General features: G+C 45.7%; 1 protein-coding gene across 3 annotated transcripts in view; it reads right to left on the bottom strand.

Moving 5' to 3' along the window:
• Nucleotides 1–1829: 1829 nt before the first annotated feature.
• DHX38 (DEAH-box helicase 38) overlaps nt 1830–24550 on the bottom strand; it is a 1001715-nt gene continuing 978994 nt past the window's right edge. For all 3 annotated transcript variants that reach the window (XM_069216597.1, XM_069216600.1, XM_069216598.1), the window contains exons 25-27: nt 22956–23051; nt 22717–22838; nt 1830–3039 (exon numbers count right to left, since the gene is read on the bottom strand). In XM_069216597.1, the coding sequence (XP_069072698.1) occupies nt 2955–3039; nt 22717–22838; nt 22956–23051 (303 nt within the window). In that variant the 3' untranslated portion in view covers nt 1830–2954. The remainder of the gene's footprint in view (nt 3040–22716; nt 22839–22955; nt 23052–24550) is intronic.

Here is a 24550-nt window from a genome sequence, read left to right on the forward strand (position 1 = left end):
CCAGGACCTGAAGGAACCGAACCTCAGCGCAGGAGTGACCCCCAGGTCACCCTCTGCCTTGCCCAGGTGGTGGCTGTCCTGAGAAGCCCCCCTGTGCCTGCCTGCACCGCTAGAGTGACCCCCGGGTCCCTCCATTGTTTTCTACCTGAAACCCGATGCTGGCTTTGCACACTGCACCCAGCCGCCCCTGTGGGTGTGTTTTGTGTGCCTACTTGTGTCCCCCCCAGTGCTCTACAAACCCCCCCTGGTCTGCCCCCGAGGACGCAGGACCTGCTGGCAGACTGGAACCGGAGCACCCCTGTTCTCCATAGGCACCTATGTGTTTTTGGGCACCTCTTTGACCTCTGCCCCTGACCGGCCCTGAGCTGCTGCTGTGGTAACTTTGCGGTTGCCTTGAACCCCAAACGGTGGGCTGCCTATGCCCCAGAACTGAGACTTGTAAGTGTTTTACTTACCTCCTAATCTAACCTTTACTTACCTCCCCCAAGAACTGTTGATTTTTGCAGTGTCCACTTTGAAAATAGCTTATTGCCATTTTTACAAAGACTGTATATGATATTGCTTTCGTTCAAAGTTCCTAAAGTATCTAAGTGAAGAACCTTACATTTAAAGTGTTTACTGTAAATATTGAATCTGTGGTTCTTAAAATAAACTAAGAAAATATATTTTTCAATATAAAAAACCTATTGGCCTGGAGTAAGTCTTTGAGTGTGTTCCTCATTTATTGCTTGTGTGTGTACAACAAATGCTTAACACTACCATCTGATAAGCCTACTGCTCGACCACACTACCACAAAATAGAGAATTAGAATTATCTAATTTTGCCACTATCTTACCTCAAAGGGAAACCCTTGGACTCTGTGCACACTATTTCTTACTTTGAAATAGTATATACAGAGCCAACTTCCTACAATGTCACTGCGCTGAGGCGGCATCTATGTACTATTCCTGATGCCATCACAGCGACTATGATGCCAACGACGCCTACGGAATCGACCAACACCACCTACCGACACGCAAGGGTACTGCTCAAAGAAAAAATCTCCGGATCCAGTCTGACGCCTGGGGGAAAATTCAAAGGTAAGGAATATGCAACTAGAAGTCTCTACCAGATAAAGAACATCACTGTAAATACCAAACAAATTATATGGCACGAAAGAGGCAAAAAGAAGAATATGGCCAACGGTAAGTGGAACAATATTTACATATCATACCCACTTCTCCCTTTGGGTCCTTTGCCATCAGAATGAAGGCACACACCTATAGTGGGTGTGTGCAAATTCTCACGAAGGTTCATCTGTATCACCACTTGCGTATAAGGATCAGTAATAAATTTTAAAAAAAAGATAAATTAAAAACACACACCCGCAACCCACACAAAAGAAAATGTCCAACCAAACACATTCATCCTTGATAAAGGGCTGCTGAGTGTGAGTGAGGTGGGTCAAGGGACACGTTTGCATCACACACGATTCTCAAATGTAAACGGTGAGAGAAGGAATTTTTCAGCACATACCCATAATTTCAATGCCAAGCACTTCTATTTAATGTGTTCTCAATAGGTAACTGGCTATAACCCAGCCAGCAGGAGCTTGGTTAATTTAAAAGGGAGACTTGCAAGGCCTATGCCAATAGGCCTGCGAGATAGCCCAAGTTTGAAAGGAAAGCTAGTGTGAGACTGTCCAGCAAAAAGGGATACTCTATGGTTCATGTTTGAGCCTATCAAAAAAATATCATATCGACTGGAAGTTAGACACAATAAGCATTTGAACCAAAAGATTGCATCCCAAGATGTTCAGAGTCAAAGACGAGACATGAGATAACCAGAGTCTGGCAAATATCACCTTTTTATACATGCCTTACTCAGTTTCCAGGAAAAAAAGCTTTCAAATACAATAAAGTCTTTAAAAACAATAAAATCAATTTCGCTTCCACCTGAGTAGGGCAAATAAAGAACTTATATTATACAGTTATATCAGCCCCGCCAGAATCTGCATTTACATAAATTAGATAATAGAAAACACAGTTGGACACCGCCCTCGCCACAGGGCACACACATTCACAAAGAAAACAAATGGTCTTCAATGCAAGACTGCTATACTCCATCTCAGGAGCTAAAGTCAAACCCGGACATCCCAGTGCTCGGTCTCAGGCTAGGCCAAGGAGAGACCCAAACATATTCTGAATCTCTCATTCCAGGATCTACTGCTGAAAGACTTCACACACTATTTCTCTCACACGGGGACCCAGGAGTGGAAGACTGCAGATCCCAGAACCTACCACCACAATGAGGGCAGAGTTAAGACTTTCACATTCTAGTGCCTGAGCCTGGCAGATTTGATTTCTACATCCCTAGACCAGAGCCTGAAATGCTGGAAAAGCTTGGAAGAGTGGTCATTTTCCGAGCCTGGACAGCTCACTGTTAACTCTTATTATGAGTTCATATGGCTGGGATGTCTACATTTTCATCCAATTCTCTCTGCTGCATCGTGCGGACACTTTAAAGATTCATTGATTTTTTACACATTTAACTGACATCCAGCCACCGAAACGTCATCATACTGTCAGCAATACCTTCATGGAACAGCTTCTCTCTGACGAAAATATATGTAGCAGAATTTAGTCCATTGGTTCACCGTAGGAAGCAGAAAGCCTGTCGCTTTTGCCTGGCAAGATGAACACACAGAATTATCACCAAAATCCCTTGTGTGGAATGTTAAGGGAATTGCAGGCAAGAAGTCATCAGAACTTTGTTGGCTGTTACGAAACAACAGCAAGAGATGTAGGAAAAATCCCAATGCTGTATCTCCTTGTACTTGGTCACTGTGTCTCTTCAGGGTTCACGTATGTCTCTTCAGAGGGCTTCCCATATAAAGTGCCAAGATTCCCACAATGTCACGGAAGCAGGTAGGAGGGAATCTCACTTTGAGCCCAAGCAGCAAAAATCAGCATGTTTACAGACCAAACCGGGCAGGAGTCCGACGTGGTGTCATGGGCTCCCCTTGTTCCTTGCGCCCAGGGGTGTAGATCTTCACTGCCCTACAGTGGGAGAGATATAGTGAACAGTCAGTTAGGCACAGTCCCTTGGTTTTCCTTTTGCATGTCAGAATGAGTGTGGATCAGAAAGCATGAGTGTCACAGAATGTATGCATATTGCATTAGTGTATGTGAGAGAGAGAGAGATTTCCTCTGAGCTCAAACTCAATCTTGAAGGGAGTCACTAGACAAGACTCAATAAATATTAATGAGGCCTAAGCCATCCATCTGGCGAGTAGGGTGCACATGGGTCTATTCTTTAGAAGTTAACAGTCCGTGGCTGAGGACAAGAGACTACGGCCCTCATTATGACCCTGGCGGTTCGAAGATCGCCAGGGCTGCAGTGGTGGACTCACTGGTGACAGGCCGGCGGTGAAGACCGACACATTATGAGTGTACATACCCGCTTGAACCCCCCAAGGCGTTTGATTAGCCATAGATGAGGATCTCCGACCCAGCGGTCCACTGAAGACTGCCGGCGGTATAAAGAATCGGCTTTCCGCTAGGGCTTCCGTGGCAGTAGCACTGCCACGAAAACCTGACGGAAAGGCTATCAGTGACAGGAAATCTATTTCCTGTCACTGGCAGGTGACTCCCCCAATGCCCCCCCCCCCCTGCAATCCCAATACCCGCCACTCCCCCTCCCCACACCCTCCCTTCCATACCAGCACCCCCTTCCAAAACAGCACCACCTGCCCGCATACACACACACGCACCCAGCATACACTCATTCACCAACACTAACATACATGTATTCACTCACACGCATACATACATGCATTCACACAAACATTCCAACACGCACTCACTTCAACAATCATACACGCATTCACACACACACACACACACACACACACACACTGACATTCACACATGCAGACAACACTCACAACACCCTCCACCCTCCCACCCCCCTCCCCTGTCAGACTATCGACTTACCTTGTCTGACGAGGAGGTAGTCCGTCAGGGAACAGGAACAGGCGCTTCCACCACTGGCAGCGCACTGCCATCAGGACACTACCAGGCCGTATTGCAGGTCGTAATAGGGCTGCAGAGTCCTTATGGCGGGGCATGGCCAGTGGTGGAACCGCCCCTCTGCCTTTGACCGCTAGCACGACTACTGGAGCATTTTCACCCAAACTGTGGCAGAAATCCTTAAGTACTCGTAATATAGTGGTCGGAAGACCGCCAGCCCGTGGCTTTGGCAGTCTTGTGAAAAGACCACTGAAATCATAATGAGGGCCTAAATGATTATATATCAGGTGATCAAAAAATGTGTACATTCTATAAGCTTCAACGTCAAAAAGATCGTTCAACGCAAAGTGGTTGAGCCTTACATCAAACAGCAGTTCTCTGATAGGAGATTGTTTTCTGGTGAAAGTTTAAAAGTTATCAAAGTAGGGGGTTCTTGCATACTTGCACAAAACGTAATGGCAGCACCTTTAACAGGTTTCCAATAAAATTCTAGTCAGTAATGCCTGCCAAGATGTAAATCATTTTTGACTTTCAGAGTAAAGAGTAATCTAATTCTAGAATGGGTGCTTACGTGATCACTGATATTTAAGTTTTAAATGCCGGTTTCAAATAAAGCCTATAAAACTGAATTAATTTCTAAATCAGCTGCACAAATATTTAAACATATAATATGCAATCGGTATCAGAAAATTGTATAAAACTATACAAGCTAGATCATTACAACACAATGTATTAATTAATAGAAAAAATATATCACCAAAATGTCATTAGAAAAATTACACATAAGAATATACCATCAGGGTTAGTTTAAAAATAACCTTTTTTCAGCAACAACCTCAGAACTGAATCAATTAATAATGAAAAGATTTAGCATATTACTGGGGCCACAGAACAACAGGTCAGGTACATGGGGAAAGAATATTGTTCTAAACTCAGATCTTTGGTACAAAAAGTGAGATTTATAAAAAAAAAAATGGGGTGTAGTAAAATTATATAATGCATATTTTCCAAATTGATTTTACTGAATCAACAATAACTTCTCTGACTAATGGCATTAATATATGCTTCTTCAATCATTAAAAAGGAAGCTATAATTAGGAAAATTTAAGACCAAACATTTACAATGGCTCACATACCGTCTTCAAAGTTTTATTTTATTTTGTGACTATTTCGGAATAAGCTGCATTCACTTGAGCAAACAACTTTGAAATTGCTTCGTGGAATTGACTGTGTAAGTGAAGCCAAGTTCTAGGTCCAACCCTAGACTTACTCTTACAAATATTTTCCCAGACCAGTTTTCAGAATTATTAACTGCAATTCTATGCTGGGTTAAACATAACCGGTTCTGCAACTGAAATAGTCCTCCAAACCATTAATAGAATGACAGACCAATCAGCACCACATTTCAAACCACAAGGCCATACTAGGTAGTCACCAGTCTCCAGGAGATTAACAATCACAATCAGATCTTTCAGCTTTAAACTATCTTTCACACATTGCCAACCTAAACCTGCAGCTCCATTTGAACATTATTGGGGAAACTTTACTCTTGTCTGAATACATTAACAGCTTCATAATTACAGCTACCAAAAACGAATTCCAAATCCCACCAAACTTTTGTGGTGTCTGTCAATTTCACAGAAACTGATTCCAAATGCTTCTTTTTGGTCAGCAAAGAATCAAAGGTCATGTCTAAATAAAGCCAAGTGACTAAACTGAGATCCAGAGTATCATCATTTCAACTTAAATGAGCTTTATATTCATCAAATGTTACTAGCTTGCAAGTGCATTAACAGAATGCTGGAGCTTAACAGGGGTATGAGACAAGATCACCATGTCACACGATACATCAAAACAAGGAGTACCACACACCCCAAGTGATCTACTGTTTAATTTTGGAATATTCATGTTAAAGAAAACAGACGCACAAACAAAACCCTTTTGAGGGTCACTGACAATTCAAATTTGAAGTGGTGCAGAGTCAAGAATTCCAAAATCAATCACCAGTCTCAAATAACCAATGGACAATATACCTTTATTACCAGTCCTGTGACAGTAAGATACTTGAACAGTCAATCACAGTTGCTCATTTACATCACGTTCTCTTTATAATATTTAAGATCTTGATTGCTCATTTATATCAAATCCTTTTAAAAATATTTAATACCCAAGTTAAAAACCTTAATGATATTGAGAATACACCCAATACTGCCTACACCTATGCCACAGCTTTTATCTACTTATTTATTTATGCATCCGACCCTAGGTGCACTGCCCTGTTCCTCCAAAACCTTCCATTTTCAGCATGCTATAAAACAAAATAATAAAAGTAAACTCTTCTCACATAAAAACCACCACAATTAAAGAAAAAAAACTGCTCTGTGACTTAAAGGCAGCTAAGAGGCACCACAATCTTGGAAGGTATCAGAATGGGAGCAGATCTTTCAGTACGTTTTGAGGATTTGGTGAAGAAGGAATAAGGAACAAGTTACTTACCTTCAGTTACGCACTGTTCTGTGGATACTCTGTCGATTCCTCACCTTGGTAATATCCCCGGATGCCAGACTGGATCACAAATCCAAAAAAGTGCTCCTACACACTGGTAGACGGCACTGTATGCCACCACACTGATGTCATTCTGCTTCGGAAGTGAAGAAGACTACTCTATTAATTGACACACATGCGCACGGACAATTTTCTTTCATATGCTTGTCCGCACCCTCAGATGCGTAGGTGCTGGAAGTAGTGGTGCAGGGGTGCTGAGGCACCCTCAAAATAACCATGCTAAGTTTGAGAGGTGAATGAGCAATAACAATGCCTCTAAACCTTGTTTGTACCTTGACACATTTGTGGTGCGTTCAAAAAGAGGTCAAGTGTCAGGCTATGTCTTTAGACAACCTGATGCTTATAAATTTTAACATGAGGATTGGTGTTTCTTTTTTTTTTTTCTGTAACTGCAGTTAGTGCACTTTGCAAGGTGAAATATTTGACAGTCTAGCTGGGGTACAGAGTGTGAAATAAAAGGTTGCTGGATGTCAGTTTTTTTCTAACATTCAACACAATACAAATATTTCAACTCTGAACGTCAACTTTTATTATGAAATATGATGAAAACAACATTTTTTATAGGTTGAAAACAAATAAAGACAAGTTACCTGCTCATGTCCAAATGAAAAGTATTTTTTGAAACCCGATTTTCACATATTGTTTGTGCCCTATGGTTTTATCAGTAGAGCTCATGTCAGTGCAAATTTGGCCATTTCAAAGGAAAATGTGTAGTTGTTAAAAGTCATTTATATTTTTAACAATCTGCACCCAAATCCACTACCAGGTACATCCCACACTCTTACCACTCTCCTGTTGAATGGGGTGGCACATTTGCTACACTTATTCTTTGTGTGATACTTACATTTTCCACAGTCCCTATGACTTCAGTGATGTAAAATTGACAGGAGCACTCCTATTCTGAAAATTGTATCTGATAGAGACTTCTAGTTGCAGATTCCTCACTTGAGAATTTCCCCCAGGCGTTAGGCTGGATCCAGAGATTTTTCCTTTTGCAATACCCCTGCACGCCCTCAGTCGACTCTGCATGCGTCGTATAGAGTTGCTGTAGGAATATGGCCTGGTGTGCGGTGAGCACCTATAGTGTTATCACCTTATCTCAGACCCAGATGTCCCCTATTAGTGAGGTGTAGGCAGTGCCTTGGAAGACAGGGCTCTTTAGAGGTAGCTGTGGATGAGCAGCCAATACTTATAAAGGAGACATGCAAAGCATATGCAATGCCACTGTAGTCACATGTCACTTACACACATAAAAGGGCCACACCGTATTTCTAAAATAAAGGTACTTTATCATGGTAAGACAATTACTAAAATAATGTATAGGCAATACTTCAACTAGGAGGTGAGGAAACACACTATTATAAACACATTAGAAGTCAGGGATTAGCAAAGATAGCAATAGCAAACAGTAAAATAATAGAAAATAATAAGGACCTGTAGGAAGTTGGCTCTGTATGTACTATTTCAAAGTAAGAAATAGCATGCACAGAGTCCAAGGGTTCCCCTTAGAGGTAAGATAGTGGCAAAAAGAGATAATTCTAATGCTCTATTTTGTGGTAGTGTGGTCGAGCAGTAGGCTTATCAGAGGGTAGTGTTAAGCATTTGTTGTACACACACAGGCAATAAATGAGGAACACACACTCAGAGACAATTCCAGGCCAATAGGTTTTTGTATGGAAAAATATATTTTCTTAGTTTATTTTAAGAACCACAGGTTCAAGATTTACAAGTAATACTTCAATTGAAAGGTATTTCATGTAGGAACTTTGAATTAGCAAAATAGCATATACAGTTTTCACATAAATGACATATAGCTATTTTAAAACTAGACAGTGCAATTTTCAACAGTTCCTGGGGGAGGTAAGTGTTTGTTAGTTTTTTCAGGTAAGTAAACCACCTACGGGGTTCAAGTTTGGGTCCAAGGTAGCCCATTGTTGGGGGTTTAGAGGAACCCCAAAGTTACCACACCAGCAGCTCAAGGCCGGTCAGGTGCAGAGGTCAAAGTGGTGCCCAAAACACATAGGCTCCAATGGAGAAGGGGGTGCCCCGGTTCCAGTCTGCCAGCAGGTAAGTACCCGCGTCTTCGGAGGGTAGACCAGGGGGGTTTTGTAGGGCACCGGGGGGGTGGACACAAGTCCACACAGAAAGTACATCCTCAGCAGCACGGGGGCGGCCGGGTGCAGTGTGCAACCAAGCATCGGGTTCGCAATAGAAATCAATGGGAGACCAAGGGGTCTCTTCAGCGATGCAGGCAGGCAAGGGGAGGGGGGGGGGGGGGGGCTCCTCGGGGTAGCCACCACCTGGGCAAGGGAGAGGGCCACCTGGGGGTCGCTCCTGCACTGGAGGGCGGATCCTTCAGGTCCTGGGGGCTGCGGGTGCAGAGTCTTTACCAGGCATCGGGTCTTTGAAGCAGGCAGTCGCGGTCAGGGGGAGCCTCGGGATTCCCTCTGCAGGCGTCGCTGTGGGGGCTCAGGGGGGGTCAACTCTGGCTACTCACGGTCTCGTAGTCCCCGGGGAGTCCTCCCTGTGGTGTTTGTTCTCCACAAGTCGAGCCGGGGGTGTCGGTTGCAGAGTGCAAAGTCTCACGCTTCCGGCGGGAAACGTGTGTTGTTTCAAAGTTGCTCCTTTGTTGCAAAGTTGCAGTCTTTGGGGAACAGAGCCGCTGTCCTCGGGAGTTCTTGGTCCTTCTAGATGCAGGGTAGTCCTCTGAGGCTTCAGAGGTTGCTGGACCCTTGGAACGCGTCGCTGGAGCAGTGTCTTTAGAAGGGGGGAGACAGGCCGGTAGAGCTGGGGCCAAAGCAGTTGGTGTCTCCGTCTTCCCTGCAGGTTTTTCAGTTCAGCAGTCCTCTTCTTCTTAGGTTGCAGGAATCTACTTTGTTAGGTTCTAGGAGCCCCTAAATACTCAATTTAGGGGTGTGTTTAGGTCTGGGGGGTTAGTAGCCAATGGCTACTAGCCCTGAGGGTGGCTACACCCTCTTTGTGCCTCCTCCCTGAGGGGAGGGGGGCACATCCCTAATCCTATTGGGGGAATCCTCCAGCTGCAAGATGGAGGATTTCTAAAAGTTAGAGTCACCTCAGCTCAGGACACCTTAGGGGCTGTCCTGACTGGCCAGTGACTCCTCCTTGTTTTTCTCATTATCTCCTCCGGCCTTGCCGCCAAAAGTGGGGCCGTGACCGGAGGGGGCGGGGGCAACTCCACTAGCTGGAGTGCCCTGGGGTGCTGTAACAAAGGGGGTGAGCCTTTGAGGCTCACCGCCAGGTGTTACAGTTCCTGCATGGGGAGGTGAGAAGCACCTCCACCCAGTACAGGCTTTGTTACTAGCCACATAGTGACAAAGGCACTCTCCCCATGTGGCCAGCAACATGTCTGGTGTGTGGCAGGCTGCTAAAACCAGTCAGCCTACACGGATAGTCGGTTAAGGTTTCAGGGGGCACCTCTAAGGTGCCCTCTGGGGTGTATGTTACAATAAAATGTACACTGGCTTCAGTGTGCATTTATTGTGCTGAGAAGTTTGATACCAAACTTCACAGTTTTCAGTGTAGCCATTATGGTGCTGTGGAGTTCGTGCATGACAGACTCCCAGACCATATACTCTTATGGCTACCCTGCACTTACAATGTCTAAGGTTTTGCTTAGACACTGTAGGGGCATAGTGCTCATACACCTATGCCCTCACCTATGGTATAGTGCAGCCTGCCTTAGGGCTCTAAGGCCTGCTAGAGGGGTGACTTACCTATACCTGTAGGCAGTGTGAGGTTGGCATGGCACCCTGAGGGGAGTGACATGTCGATTTAGTCGTTTTATCCCCACTAGCACACACAAGCTGGCAAGCAGTGTGTCTGTGCTGAGTGAGGGGTCCCCAGGGTGGCATAAGACACGCTGCAGCCCTTAGAGACCTTCCCTGGCATCAGGGCCCTTAGTACCAGAGGTACCAGTTACAAGGGACTTACCTGGATGCCAGGGTGTGCCAATTGTGGAAACAAAGGTACAGGTTAGGGAAAGAACACTGGTGCTGGGGCCTGGTTAGCAGACCTCAGCACACTTTCAAATCATAACTTGGCATCAGCAAAGGCAAAAAGTCAGGGGGTAACCATGCCAAGGAGGCATTTCCTTACAGGACCCTAGGGGGAGACCAAACCATATACTAGGTAAGTGGAATGCGAAAGACAGTCCCCCACCAAAGGAAGTGGAATCTGTAGAGGGGAGCTGGAGGAACTAGGAACCTGCAAAGGTAAGTACCGGGGTGCCCCCCAGTGACCAGGAGAGAAGAGGTAAGTACCTGGGTTTTCCTCAAACCCACAGGTAAACTTTGGGAAAGGACTATGAAAGACCCAAACAAGACTGGAAGAAACCAAAGGTAGATCCTGCAAAAGAAGAGGACCAAGTCCAGTTCGAGTTGGAGTGTCTGGTTGGGGCAGGAGCCACTTCCCACCCTTCTGGAGTTGGAGGACCATGTCGACGATGGAGACAAGGAGTCAGCTGTGCAGCACTGGAGCAGGAGAAGAGTTCTAGAAGTGATGTGGACGATGTCCCAGGATTGATGAAGAGTTCCAGTCAGTCAGTGGTGTTTGAGAACCACCAACAAACAAGCCTTTGCAAAGGCAAAAGTCGTGGATGAAGAGTTGCAGAGCTGCCGGGGGACCAACAAGGTCCAGAGGGACTCAACCCAAGGAGGGGACTCCCATGTGACCCTCAGCAATGAGGAAAGCCGGAAGACGAGAATGCAGCCCCCACAGGCAACTTCACAGGCAGCAGGCATAGGAGATGCAGTGAGGCCCACTCAGCACCCCCGGTACAGGAATCCCACGCCACTGGAGTAGCAGGCACGAGACTGTTTTGCATGGAAGAGTGCCAGAGGTCGTGGCTACACGGAGCCTGAAGAGCCCTTGGAGGATGAACAAACAAGCCTTGGTAGCTGCAAGAGTAGCTATGCACAGGGGTACTGTCCTGCAAGGAGAGGCAAGGGCTTACCGTCTCCCAAGTTGGACAGCTGGTAGAGAGAACCGAGGGAAACACTACAGACCACCACCTGTGCTGCAGGATCCATGCAGTTTTGCAGGAGAGAAGATTCATTCAGTCGGACATTTTTGCAGTTGGTGCCTGCGGATGCTGGGGAGTGATTCCTCACTTCAAGGGAGATTCCTTCTTGCTTATTGTGCAGGCTGAAGACTCGTCACCCTCAGAGGATGCACAGCCAGGGAAATGTTGCAGTTGCTGGAAGGAGCCAGAGAAACAATTTTGCAGAGCGGAGTTGTCGCTGGAGTTGCAGATTGTTGGTTCCTGGAGGGTCCAGTTGCAAGTCCTGGTGGCCAGAAGGTGAAGTAAACGATACAGAGGAGTCCTGCATGTCAAATCAGAAGACCCAACCTGGAGGAAGACCATAAATGCCCAGGAAGGAGGAATGGTCACATAGCAGGGTGACCACCTATCACGAGGGGGCTGTGATGTCACCTGCCTGACCTGGCCACTTACATGCTCCCAGGGGCCTCTGCCCACCTTGGATTCAAGATGGCAGAATCAACTGGCCATCTGGAGGAGCTCTGGGCACCACCCCTGGGGTGGTGATGGAAAGGGGAGTGGTTACTCCACTTTCCATTGTCCAGTTTCGCTCCAGAGCAGGCACCAGGATCTCTGGACTGGTACAAACCAGTTTATGCAAACAGGGCACCAAATGTGCCCTTCAAAGCATACCGGTGGCTTGGGGAGGCTACCCCTACCAAGCTATGCAACACCTATTTCCAAAAGGAGACGGTATTGCCTCCCTCTCCCAAAGGAAATCCTTTGGTCTGCCTTCCTCTGCTTTAGCTGGTCAAGCAGCAGGAGGGCAGAAACCTGTCTGTGGGGTGGCAGCAGCCTTTGTTCTGCCTTCCCTTCCTGGGCTGTTCAAGCAGCAGAAGGGCAGAAACCTGTCTGAGGGATGGCAGCAGCGGGGCTGCCTTTAAAACCCCACAAGACTGGTAGGAGCAATACTGGGGTTCATCTAAGGTCACTCCCCTTTTCACTGTCCAGTTTCGTGCCAGAGCAGGGAATGGGGATACCTGGACTGGTGCACACCGGTTTATGCCAACAGGGCACCAAATGTGTCCTTCAAAGCATGCCAGTGGCTGCGGGTAGTTACCCTTTCCCAAGCCATGTAACACCTATTTCCAAAGGGAGAAGATGTTGTCTCCCTCTGCCAAAGGAAATCCTTTGTTCTGAATTTCTCTGCTTGAGCCGGTCAAGCAGCAGGGCAGAAACTGGTTTGAGAGGTGGAAGCAGCGCAGACTGCCTGGAAAACCCCAGAAGACTGGTAGGAGCAATGCTGGGGGTCCTCCAAGGAGCCCCCAGAGTGCACGGAATCTCACAACCAATACTAGCAACAGTATTCGGGTATGATTCCGACATGTTTTATACCAAACATGCTCAGGTACGAAGTTACCATTATGTAGCTGGACACATCTAGTGACTTGTGTCCAGCACACAGGTAAAATGGCTTCCCTGCTCTTACACAATTCAGGAAAATGGAGCTGGAGTTCATAGGGGCACCTCTGCTCATTCAGGGGTGCCCTCACACACAGGTACCTGCACCCTGCCTATTGGGCTAAGAGGGTCTGCCATAGGGGTGACTTACAGTGACCTGGTGCATTGAGCTTTAGTGAAAGGGTGCATGCACCATTTCACACAGGCCACAATGCAGGGCTGCAGACATGTTTTGCATGGGCTCCATGGGTGGCATAATACATGCTCCAATGCCCTGGGTGCCTAGGCGCCATACACTAGGGACTTACATGGGGGCACAAGTATGCTAACTGTGGGGTGTGCTAAGTCCTAAGCAACTAAATTTAAAGGGAGAGAGCCCTGATTAGCAGGATCCCAGTGAACTCAGTCAAAACACACTGACAGCATGCAAAAAGTGGGGGTAACCATGCCGAAAAGAGGTTGTCAGGGTTGAGGTCCGGAGTCCAGGGTCCAACTCCCGCATAGCTGTGTCCACGTGTCAGGGCGGCCTGCAGGGAGGCACTTGCGGGCTCGCAGACCCTCACGGTCCCTCACGTTTCTTGTCCCTCGCTGCTGCCACCGTATATCTGTGGCTCGGGTCCCGGGCCAGAGTGGGCTCGCCAAAACCGCCAATCTGCCCGGGACCCACCCCCCGGAGTTTCCTGAGCAGGCTTGGCCGAAGTTAGCCTTAGTTGCCAAGTGCTCCTCGTGCCCTCCACGCTCTCCGTGTGCTGTTGTGGCCACGTCTCTATACTTCCATGCTGGAAGTGATAACCTCTACGCTCACCGGAAGGAGTCATTCTCCTGCATCTGCAGGCAACAACTTCTCTCCTCCAGAACTGCATTGATCCTGCATCACAGTGGTGCTCTGGAGTGGTCCCTTTGGTCCTCTCTGCCAGTTGTCCAACTTGGGAGACAGTAAGCCCTTGCCTCTCCTTACAGGACAGTACCCCTGTGCAACGCAACTCTTGCCGCTATCAAGGCTTGTTTGATCATGCGCCAAGGGATCATCAGGCTTCATGTAGCCCCGGCACCCAGTACTTCTTCCTGCCAAGCACGGTCTCCTCTCTGCTGCTCCAGCGACATAGGACTCCTCTTCAGGTGTGCTGAGTGGGCCTCACTGCGACTTGCTTTGCCTGCTGCCAATGGGATGCCTGTGGGGGGTGTATTCTCTTCTGGTGACTCTCCTGACTGCTGAGGTTCACCCCAGACTCCCCTCTGAGTCGCGTTCCTTGGGCCTTGCTGGTTCTCTTCAGCCTTGCAACTTCCTCTTCTTTTGCATTTGCCAAGACTTGTTGCTGGTCTTCCTGCATCACTGACTCACTGCTACCCGACAGCCGACGCTGGACACCATCTGCATTACTTCAGGGACTACTCTCCAGCTCCTGTGCTGCACAGCTGGTCTTCTTCATCCCCCGTCAACCTGGTCCTGCATCCAAAGAGGGTGGGTAGTGGCTTCTGCCACACCCGGACACTCCATGACAAACTGGACTTGGTCCCCTTCCTCTGCAGGTCTTTTGCCACATTCCACCTTTGGGTTCTTCAAGTCAAAATCCTTTTCCAAACTCCTCCTGCTGGTTTTGGGGAAAACCAGGTACTTACCTCTTCTCTCCTGGTCATTTGGGGCGGGGTTTGGTTGGTGGGAGGACTCTGGTACTCACCTCTTAGGGTTCCTAGTTCCTCCAGCTCCCCTCTAACAATTCCACATCCTTGGGTGGGGTACTGTATCTTGCATTCCACTTATTTAATATATGGTTTGGCCCTCCTCCAGGGCCTATTTTGCTTGCTAATACTTTTACCAATGCTTGTTGCTTGTATGCTCTTTACTGACTGCTCATGTGTATATGATTAGGGTGTTTACTTACCTCCAGTTGGGGGACTGCCTATTGATATTCATGTTACCATAATAAAGAACCTTTGTTTTTGTAACACTGTGTGGTTCTTTCATGTGTGATTGTGCTGTGTGACTATAGTGGTATTGAATAAGCTTTGCATGTCCCCTAAATCAGTCTTGGCTGCTCATCCACGGCTACCTCTAGAGAGCCCTGGCTTCCTAAACACTGCCTACACTTCACTATTAAGGGATACCTGGTATAAGGTCCAGGCCAGCTTCCTACATACAGGTAAGTAATACTTTCCAGTTTCAAAAGTGGGCACTTCGTGCAATTTCTCATTGAAAGCAATGCATCCTAGGGGACATTTAAGTACCTGACTTACGATCCCAGTCTTCGGGGATTAAGGTGACCACAGGGCAAAATTTATGAAGACACCAAGGGTGACCTTTAGGAAAGTTACAGATTGCAGAAGGGTCAGTGTCAGCAGAATCACTAACAAGCACTGGCAAAGGCAAGAGGATTTTGGGGACCAGCAAGGTCCAAGCGACTCGGTCCTTGGAAGGGAGTCAGGGCTGGCCCTCAGCACACAGGAGAGCCAGTAGGAATCGTTGGAGCCCCCACAAGGACCCCATGGCAGCAGGCACAGGGAGTCGCAGGGAGGACTCAGCAGCACAACAAAGAAGGAGGCCCACGCTGTAGGAGTTGCAGTGCTGGAGGCTGGGCCTTCTTGGAGCTGGAAGATCTTCTGGAGCAAGAGTTAACAAGCCTTGGATACAGCAACAGACGCGGTGTACAGGTGTTCCGTCCCAGTGGCTACAGCCAGAACCCAATTTAATTTTTTCCTATAACGAATCCGAGGAACTTCCTGTGGTGCTTCACTACTAGGATGTGAAAAAATGCATCTTGCAGATCTATCACACACTTCAATTTACTTTACTGCAGATACCATTAGATCTGATGTAAGGTGAACATCCAGAATTTTCCTTTCTTGATAAACCAGTTTGTGAACCATAGGTTTCAAATCGGTCTGTATGTCAGTTTTAGACTTTCTCTAGACCAGGAAGCATCTGAAGTAAACCCCTCAGCCTTTCTAAAGAGGTGGAATTGGCTTAATTGTATGTTTAAAAAAAAATATGATAAAGGTTGCTTTTCTTAGGATGGGTATCTGCTTCTTCAATGTTGCTTCTGGGGAAACTGGAGGAGTAATGGCTTTGAAACATAGGCAGTATCCATGAGATGCAATATTTATCACCCATTTGTTTCTTGTGATTAAAGTTCACCCTACCACGTGAAATGATAATGTTCAACCCACTGGAATGAGAAATGGAGATTAATTAGAACACCACCGTCTACTGACAGAGGAATGCGTTCCTCTGAAAATTAAGGTTTTTTCGATGATGACTTGGATTTCAACGATCTTCCCTAATATGGTTTTATTTGTCCTGGAGGATACTGCTGTTGTTGGGGCTGAAAAGCCAAGTGAGGGGATTGAACCCTCCATTGGATATACCTCCAATCTTTTGCCATATTGCTCCTTGAAGAATCTTTCTTGCTTTCTTTAAAGCCCACACTCTTAAGGGTTTCCGCCTAATTTTTCATTTTTAGCATCCATGGTGTGTCCATGCATGGAGAACTATGAAAACAGGAGGTTCATTATTTTTGACTGTACTTCAGGCTTCAAGGTGGTAAGGTATATAGACACCATATGATAGTATCCCGTAAATTCAGATTCTACCTATTCATCTTCTTGAATATTAATCTGGAGAGACCAGCTAATTCTCATGCAGCGTTTCTGCGAAATCTGGTTTCTGGTGTTTCAGAAGACCATCAATAAAATTTGTTATGCCCTCACAGATTTCTCTCAGATATCTTCGGAGGAGAGCAGTCATACTGGCATTTTTTTAGATAAGTAACAGCTGTATCACATACTTACCCGCCACTAGTATCCAGTAACTGTTGCAGGACATTTCTTTTTAACAGACGTGAGGTAGCTACTGGTATAGTGGCAGGGGTAACAAACTTTTCCCCTACAAGTAAAGTAGTGAAGGCAGCAAGGGATTTGAAGCTGCCCTCTGTTGTAAAGTTTCAAAAATCACTGAAAGAGCCATATGTGGCACCTCCTCAGGAATGTTAAACTCAGCTGCTACCCTGGCTAAGATCTAATGATGGAAGAGACACACTAGGCAGATGCAGTGTTGAAGCTGGTGAATGAGTAGCACCTGAGTCCGAAATAGGCCACCTGGATCTTGAAGGAGATCTGATTATTTCTCTTCTCTAGTGTGCAATGATAGTATACTGGGGATCTGTAGGGAGGCACTGGTGTCTGTTTTCCCTTCCGTAGTCCGGTAATTAAAGTTGACCCCAATGTCATTATGGGATATGACAGCTGAAAGGGATAGGATTTTAAAGGAACCTTTTCTGCATCCACAAAAAGGGTTTGCTGGTCTTAGTGGTCTGAAAAGTAATGTAAGTAGATTTGGAGCGTCAGGATGATGTATAGCTTGAGGAGGCTTTGATAGGCACACTACTCTTTTTTTCATAGTCTATGTTAACAAACAGGTGGCAAAACCTGGTGTCACTTTAGGAGACATGCCAGGTTGATAAAGCAATGACAACCATGGTAAATGTACTGGTGAGATTAAAGCAAGTGACATAATCGCCAGAGTAGCCATCATGGATGTAGATAGTGCCAGTGATTGCTACTGCTAGCCACAGGCACTGTTTTTTATGAACAGACACTTAATTTTCCATACCAGACATTTAATGAGAGCAAGAGAGGGAAAAGATATGCAGATCGGAAAGCAAAGGAAGAGAAAGACAGAAAACCCGTCTGTAATAAAGTGCCCTCTTTCTTGGCATGGTTACCCCCATTTTCTGCCTGTTGTCAATGTGTTTGACTGTGTCCACTGGGATCCTGCTAACCAGGACCCCAGTGGTTATGCTCTCTCCTGTAAATCTTGGTAACTGTACCTTTTTCTTCCCACATTTGGCATACTGGTCCCCCCATGTAAGTCCCTAGTATTTGGTACACAGGTACCCAAGGCTTTGGGGTACCAGGGGATCGCTATGGACTGTAGCAGTTATTTTGCCACCCATAGGGAGCCCATGCGAAGGGTTCTGCAGGCCTACCATTGCAGTCTACATGAAAAAGGTGCTTGCACCCGTTTTCACTACAGGTCACTGTAAGTCGCCCCTGTGGTAGGCCCTCTCAGCCCAGAGGGCAGGGTGCAGGTACCTATGTGCAAGGGCACCCCTGCACTAGCAGAGGTGCCCCCACAAACTCCTCGTCCATTTTCCTGGATTTCATGAGTGCGGGGAAGCCATTTTACCCGTGTAACACTACCTATGTCCAGCTACATAATGTTAACTCCGAACCTGGGCATGTTTGATATCAAACATGTCAGCATCATACCCCAATACTGTTTGAAGTATTGGAAGTAGGATTCCATGCACCCTTGGGGCTCATTGGAGGACACTCAGCATTTGCTACTACCAGTCTTGCAGGGTTTCTGGGATACACAACCTGCTTCCACCCCTCAACCAAGTTTATGCCCTCCTGCTGCTTGATCTGATTAAGCTCAGGAAGGCAGAACAAAGGATTTCCTTTGGCAAAGGTAGTTAACATCCTCTCCCGTTGGAAAAAGTTGTGACTAGCTTGGGAGGGGTAGCCTCCCCAAGCCACTGGTGAGCTTTGAATGGCACATTTGGTGCCCTTTGTGCATAAACCAATCCACACCGGTTCAGGGACCCTCCAGTCCCCTGGAGCGAAACTGGATAATGGAAAGAGGAGTGACCACCCCAGGGGAGATGCTCAGAGGTCCTCCAGAGGGTCCCTGGATTCTGCCATCTTGTTTCCAAGGTTGGCAGGGAACTCTGGGACAATCTGAGTGGCTAGGCAGGTGACGTCAGAGGCACCTTCTGATAGGTGGTCACCTCTCTAGATGACCAAGCCCACTCTTTGGGCTATTTAGGGTCTTCCTCTTAGGTGGGTCCTCAGATTTGGCTTGCAAGATTCCAGCAAGACTCCTCTGCAACCTCCAATTCGATTTCTAGCCACTGGAACCGTGACAGGACCCTCCAGGAACTGACGATCTGCATCCACGAAGAAGATTCTTCTTGCAACATTGTTTCCACGGCTCCTTCCAGCTTGTGCAACATTTCCCCAGCAGTGCATCCTCTGAGGGAAGCAAGTCTTCAGTCTGCACGAGAAGGAAGAAGAAATCTCCCTTGGATCCACCAGCATCCACAGGCACCTACTACAACAACGAACAACTGCATGGTTCTCCTCTCATCCTGGGCTGCGTGGATCCGGCATCATGGGTGTTGGTCAGGAGTAGTTCTCTTGGTCCTCTCTGCCAGTTGTCCAACTTTGGTGGCGGTAAGCCCTTGCCTTCCCATGCAAGTCAGTATCCAGTGCACCGTGTCTTTTGCAGCTGCCAAGGCTTGTTTGCATCTCCTCCAAGGGAACTTCAGGTTTCGTGCTGCTCCATCCCTCAGCACTCCTTCCTGCAACGCATAGCCCTCTGCGTGATTCTTCTGCGGCGTGGGTTCCCTTTCTGCATGGGCTCCTTCTGCAACTTCTGTGTCCCTGTGTGGGACTCCTGTGGGGGCTGCCTTTGCTCTGTGGGCTTTCTGTGTCTCTGAGGGTCCCCTCTAAACCCTTGCCCCCTCCTGGGTTGAGTCCTCCTGGGCCTTGCTGGTCCCCAGCAGCACCACTTTTCCACTAACTGCGAATTTGCCTTTGCCAAGGCTTTTTGGTGGAATTCCTGCACCGACACCCGTCTGCAATCCTCTTTCAAGTGAGGGACATCTGCTGCATTCCTCAGGAACTCTTCTCCGGCTCCAGGGCTGCAGTGCTGACCTGATCATCACGCTCGGCCAACTCCTGCAAGTACAGCTGGGTGGGTAGTAGCCCCTACTCCTCCTGGACTCCACTGTGACTCTTGGACTTCGTCCCCTCTCTCCACAAGTCTTCCTCTCCAGGAATCCAATGCTGGTTTCTTGCAGTCTTGTCTGGGTGTCTTCTTTTCCTTCCTTTTGGGCAATTTAGGGAAATTCCAGTGATTTACTCCTGCTTTCCTAGTCGCTGGGGGGCACTGTGTTACTTACCTCTGTGGTTTTCTGGTACTCCCAGCTCCCCTCTACACATTCCACTTACCTAGGTGGGGAGTCCTGTGTTCGTATTCCATTTTTATTAGTATATGGTGTGGGCTCCCAACTGGGACACTATTGGTTATTGCTATTTGCACTGTTTTCTAACCTTTTCTATGCCTATTACTGTTTACTAGTGTATATAATTAGTGTATTACTTCCCTCCTCTATTGGAGGGTTGCTCTTCTAGTATTTTGTGGTATTGTGTTCTAAAAATAAAGTACCTTTATTTTTGTACAACTGAGTGTTTTCCTTTCATGTGAATAAGTGCTGTGTGACTAAAGTGGTTTTGCATGAGCTTTGCAGGTCTCCTAGATAAGCCTTGGCTGCTCATCCACAGCTAGCTCTAGAAGGCCTGGCTTCTAGACACTGCCTACACTTCACTAATGGGAGATACCTAGACCTTAGGTACCCACCACACACCAGGCCAGCTTCCTACACCGTCACAGAGGGGGAAACATGAAAGTGCAAGAGTGAGCCAAAAATACTAATTTTGATTAAATTAAAGAGGCTAGAGGTGAATTGAAGACTACACAGCTTTGCTATTCAGCACGCTGTCATTTTATTGCACCTTGCTGTGGGCAACAAGGCAAATTAGGTACTGGGTATAGACATCACAAGAGATGGTGACAGACGATCTTTTTGACACCAATGGTGATGGGGGCCACAATGGTGTCCTCTGGCATTTCCTTTTCAATGTTGAGGGATGCAACGAGTGATGTTCTGGTTTCAACGTCAGTGTTGTGGAGCGATCTCCCAATGTCAATAGAGAAGCAGGTTTAGATGTCGATAATAATGGTAGCTTTCCAACAGCGATCAGTGGGTTTTCTTCAAAGTCGACACCCAAGACTTCTGGTGGGTGTTTTGAGTGTTTGGAGAACTCTCCATGATGTTGATAAGTGGCAGACATCGAACCGTCCTCCGGTGGAGAGTAAGATAGAGCTTTCTGCTTAATTCTGTTTTCTTAGATTCTGATCTCAAACGACAGAATATCTTATTTCTCTGAATCTCCCCCTATCAGAATCTCTTTAAGGAACAGGCTGTCTTACAGAGGAAGCATGAGAGTATGACTTCTCCAGCTTCCTCCTCATCCTTCCCTCCTCCACTCGCATAGCTTGCATCATGCATTTGAGCTTGATGACTCTCGATCCCGGATGTTTTTTTTTTCTTTTTAAAAAGCTGCAGTAGTCTTTGACCGAAAATGAGACTGGCAGACATCCCACACAGACCTCGTGGGGGTCAGAGACAGCCTTTTACCTCATAGAGGATGGACACTTCTAAAAAAAAAATAAGACCTTTCTGAAGAAAACCCTTGCCAGAGGGCAGCAAAAAATAACTTCAGTTGATAAAGTGATGTTAAAGCTATTGAGTGAAAGTGAAATTACAAAGATTTGCTTACAATTTTTACTAAACAAAGAGAGGCGTGAAATGTCACATGTACTCTGAGATGCTACTCAAAGTAGCCAGAAAAAAAACTGACCGTGCGCCAACTGCTAGCAGGGTGCATTATGGGTACAGCAAGCCAACAACGCCTTAAAGAGGCTCCAGGACTTCTCAGTTTTCAATGCAGACCTATCAGGCTGCTGTCTTTCTACAGTTTATACAATTTCACACCTTCTTTCACATCAAATATTGCAATGCAGGCTTGAAACTGCTTAATGGGGTTCATCAGTTTATTTCTAGGAAAATATTTAGCTTTTGATAGGCTACTTTAGGGTGCTGATAATCATAAGGACAAATTGACAATGCCATCCTGTGCGAGACTGTAATGTAAAATACATTCATTAAAAGTGCTCTGGGGTCCACGCACCAAGCAGGGAATTACTCCAACCTTCTTGGCTATAAATGAAGGTCCCACCATGCAAAACGTTTTATGGTTCAAACAAGCAAAAAAAGAAAGCTGCTGATTAGTAGGGATTTTAATTTCCTGGAGTGAAAGATGGCCTTTAAATTAAAATCTTCTGTAGAATCTAAAAATGTTGATGAGCTCACACGAGGTATGCCCCCCATTCAGTGCAAGGGACAGGACAATCCAAAATAGCCTCTGATTCATACGCAATGTTTTATCTGATCACAATTTAGACTATGGATCAACAAGTTTCGTAATAAAGAAAAGTGCTCTTGCTCTGAAACATGGAGCACTGCTTGTTACTTGTACCTGACGAGAGCTCCTGCAACAGAAATGAAATGGCAAGATGATGTAAGAAGAATCTTCACAAAGAAGATCCAGGGGAAGTGAGAAGAATAATCTGAGGAAATAAAATGTTCTTAAGAACGAGAACATAGTAACCAAGCTTTAAAACCACTTAAAGCACTGAAACGTAATACTGCACTTGGAACAGTATTACAGAATGACAAGGAAGTCCTGAAGCAGAAATATGCATAGGATTTTGAACTGGACATAGCACACCGGGAATTTTCAATTTTATCTTTGAGACTGGATGACACTGAGGACTGATCACTGGACTGGTATCAATGAGAACTAAGTACATAATGTGAAAATCTTACAAAAACAGAATGCTTTTGATACGAGGCATTCTTTGATTCAAGGCAGAACATCAATTCAATTCATAGGTTATGTTCACTGAATGTCACATTCAAATCACGGGGTAAAGATGTTTAAGGCTTGGGTACAGACAGAAGGAGGTGGATCTTTGATTTCTTAAGAGGTATTACCTTGTACTGCCAAGGATGTTCTTTTTCTCCTGCTCTTCCTTGCGAGCTCGAAGCTGCTCTTCAGCTAATGCCATTTCTTCCTCCATGGCAGACACATCCTCTTTAGCACGTCGCCGGTTTTCCTGAATATAAAAGAGTACAAATGAAAATTACATGTTGGCCACCAGCAGAGTTTTCACCAGTATCCACTCGTTCCATCTGTCTTTAGAAAACTACAACATAAATAAGAATGATCCTACCTGGCGTGATTTGCCAGCATGTTTGATACTGTAGAACATGGGCCCCAGCTCAGCCAACCATTCACCATCTACAGAGGTTACACACTGCATGTATTCCTGTGGGTACAAAGGTTAGAAAATGGAATGCTTGAGTCACAATCCAAATTAATTAACTATAGCATGACGTCTTCTGGAGAACAATGTGAAACTAATGGTGAAGCAATGTATTTGTTTTTCATATTTTATTAGAAACATATTACACACAAAATATCATAGCTGATAAAGTTACAATGCAGTGACTGGATATACACAATTGAAGCAGCAGGGCCCATGGTAGTTGGGACAGGCACAGAGTGTGTCGGGGGGAGAGGGGAGGAGTCGCCGCAACTAGAAGTGATGAGGATTTTTATTTTATAGCACATTCATTATCTTCTGAACTAAAGGCTCTATTCCAAGATCAGCAGATGACTTGGCAGTTTTTTTGGTAAGGCAAATTTCCTTTTTGGTAACAAGGAGGACGAGAAACTTAACAGCATCCTTTGACATAACAAACGAATATTTCAGAAATCTAGATTATTGAGTCTATTGCATCCTGAAGGCATGAATAAACAGTCCTTCTATAGATGTGAGGGCTAACACAACTTTAATAACACAAAAATGCTGATGCTTTGGGCTGTGATGTTTGTGGTTAAAAATGTATTCATCGTGGTGAGGAGCTTAATCTCAACTAGTTGCGATGTGATCAGAAAGAGCAGTGGGCCATTACACGAACCAGGAGATACTAAAGATAAGGATTATCCTACAAGTGTGGAAACATCTCTGAGGAAGTGATAACATAAAGAAAGAGGAGACTTTGAAAGGCTTGCCAACGAGATAAAACAAGACACCAAACTGAAAGACCTGTGTCATGGGATGCAACACAAGAAATAACCTAGCAATACAATTTTGGAAAGCCCATATGAAATACTCATGAGGAGAAACTGGAAAATGAAATAAATAGCAAATGAACGATTGTGAGTAAATGTGCGATAAGGACAGCATGTTAGATAAACAGCTTGTAAAAATTAATTATTATTAAAATCAGAATGTGTAATAATATTTAAATATGGAGAATTTCAATGTTTATATATATATATATATATATATATATATATATATATATATATATATATATATGAAAAACTGTTAAGTGGTCTCATCCACCAGCAGAGCCAGTGTAAATCCCCACTTCCCACTATGTATCCAGATTATGATTCCCAAAGGAAAGAGAGGAGACTGGCACTCGGAAGTAGCATAAAGTGCTTGGTTCTTTATTAGGATAGTAGTAGCTCAGCAGTATATTTTCATCCACTATACAACACTTTTGTTAATTCTTCATATTAAGTGGCAAAATCGGTAAATCAATAACTATGTGATAAATACTGCAGCCACGGAATAGCGTACATCCACTGGCCCTCACCATAGTAATCTGCATTATCAACAAATCAAATTAAAATCAGAGCACATTGTTAGCCACGTTTTGAAGAAAGCAGCTTTTTCAAGCAAGCTAACGCAAAATAACCATGCAAAGTAACAAATACTTAAAGGTTAATGTGTAATATGGTCCTATAATGCCA

This window comes from Pleurodeles waltl, chromosome 12 (assembly GCF_031143425.1).
Source record: "Pleurodeles waltl isolate 20211129_DDA chromosome 12, aPleWal1.hap1.20221129, whole genome shotgun sequence".
NCBI classification, from domain to species: Eukaryota; Metazoa; Chordata; class Amphibia; order Caudata; family Salamandridae; genus Pleurodeles; species Pleurodeles waltl.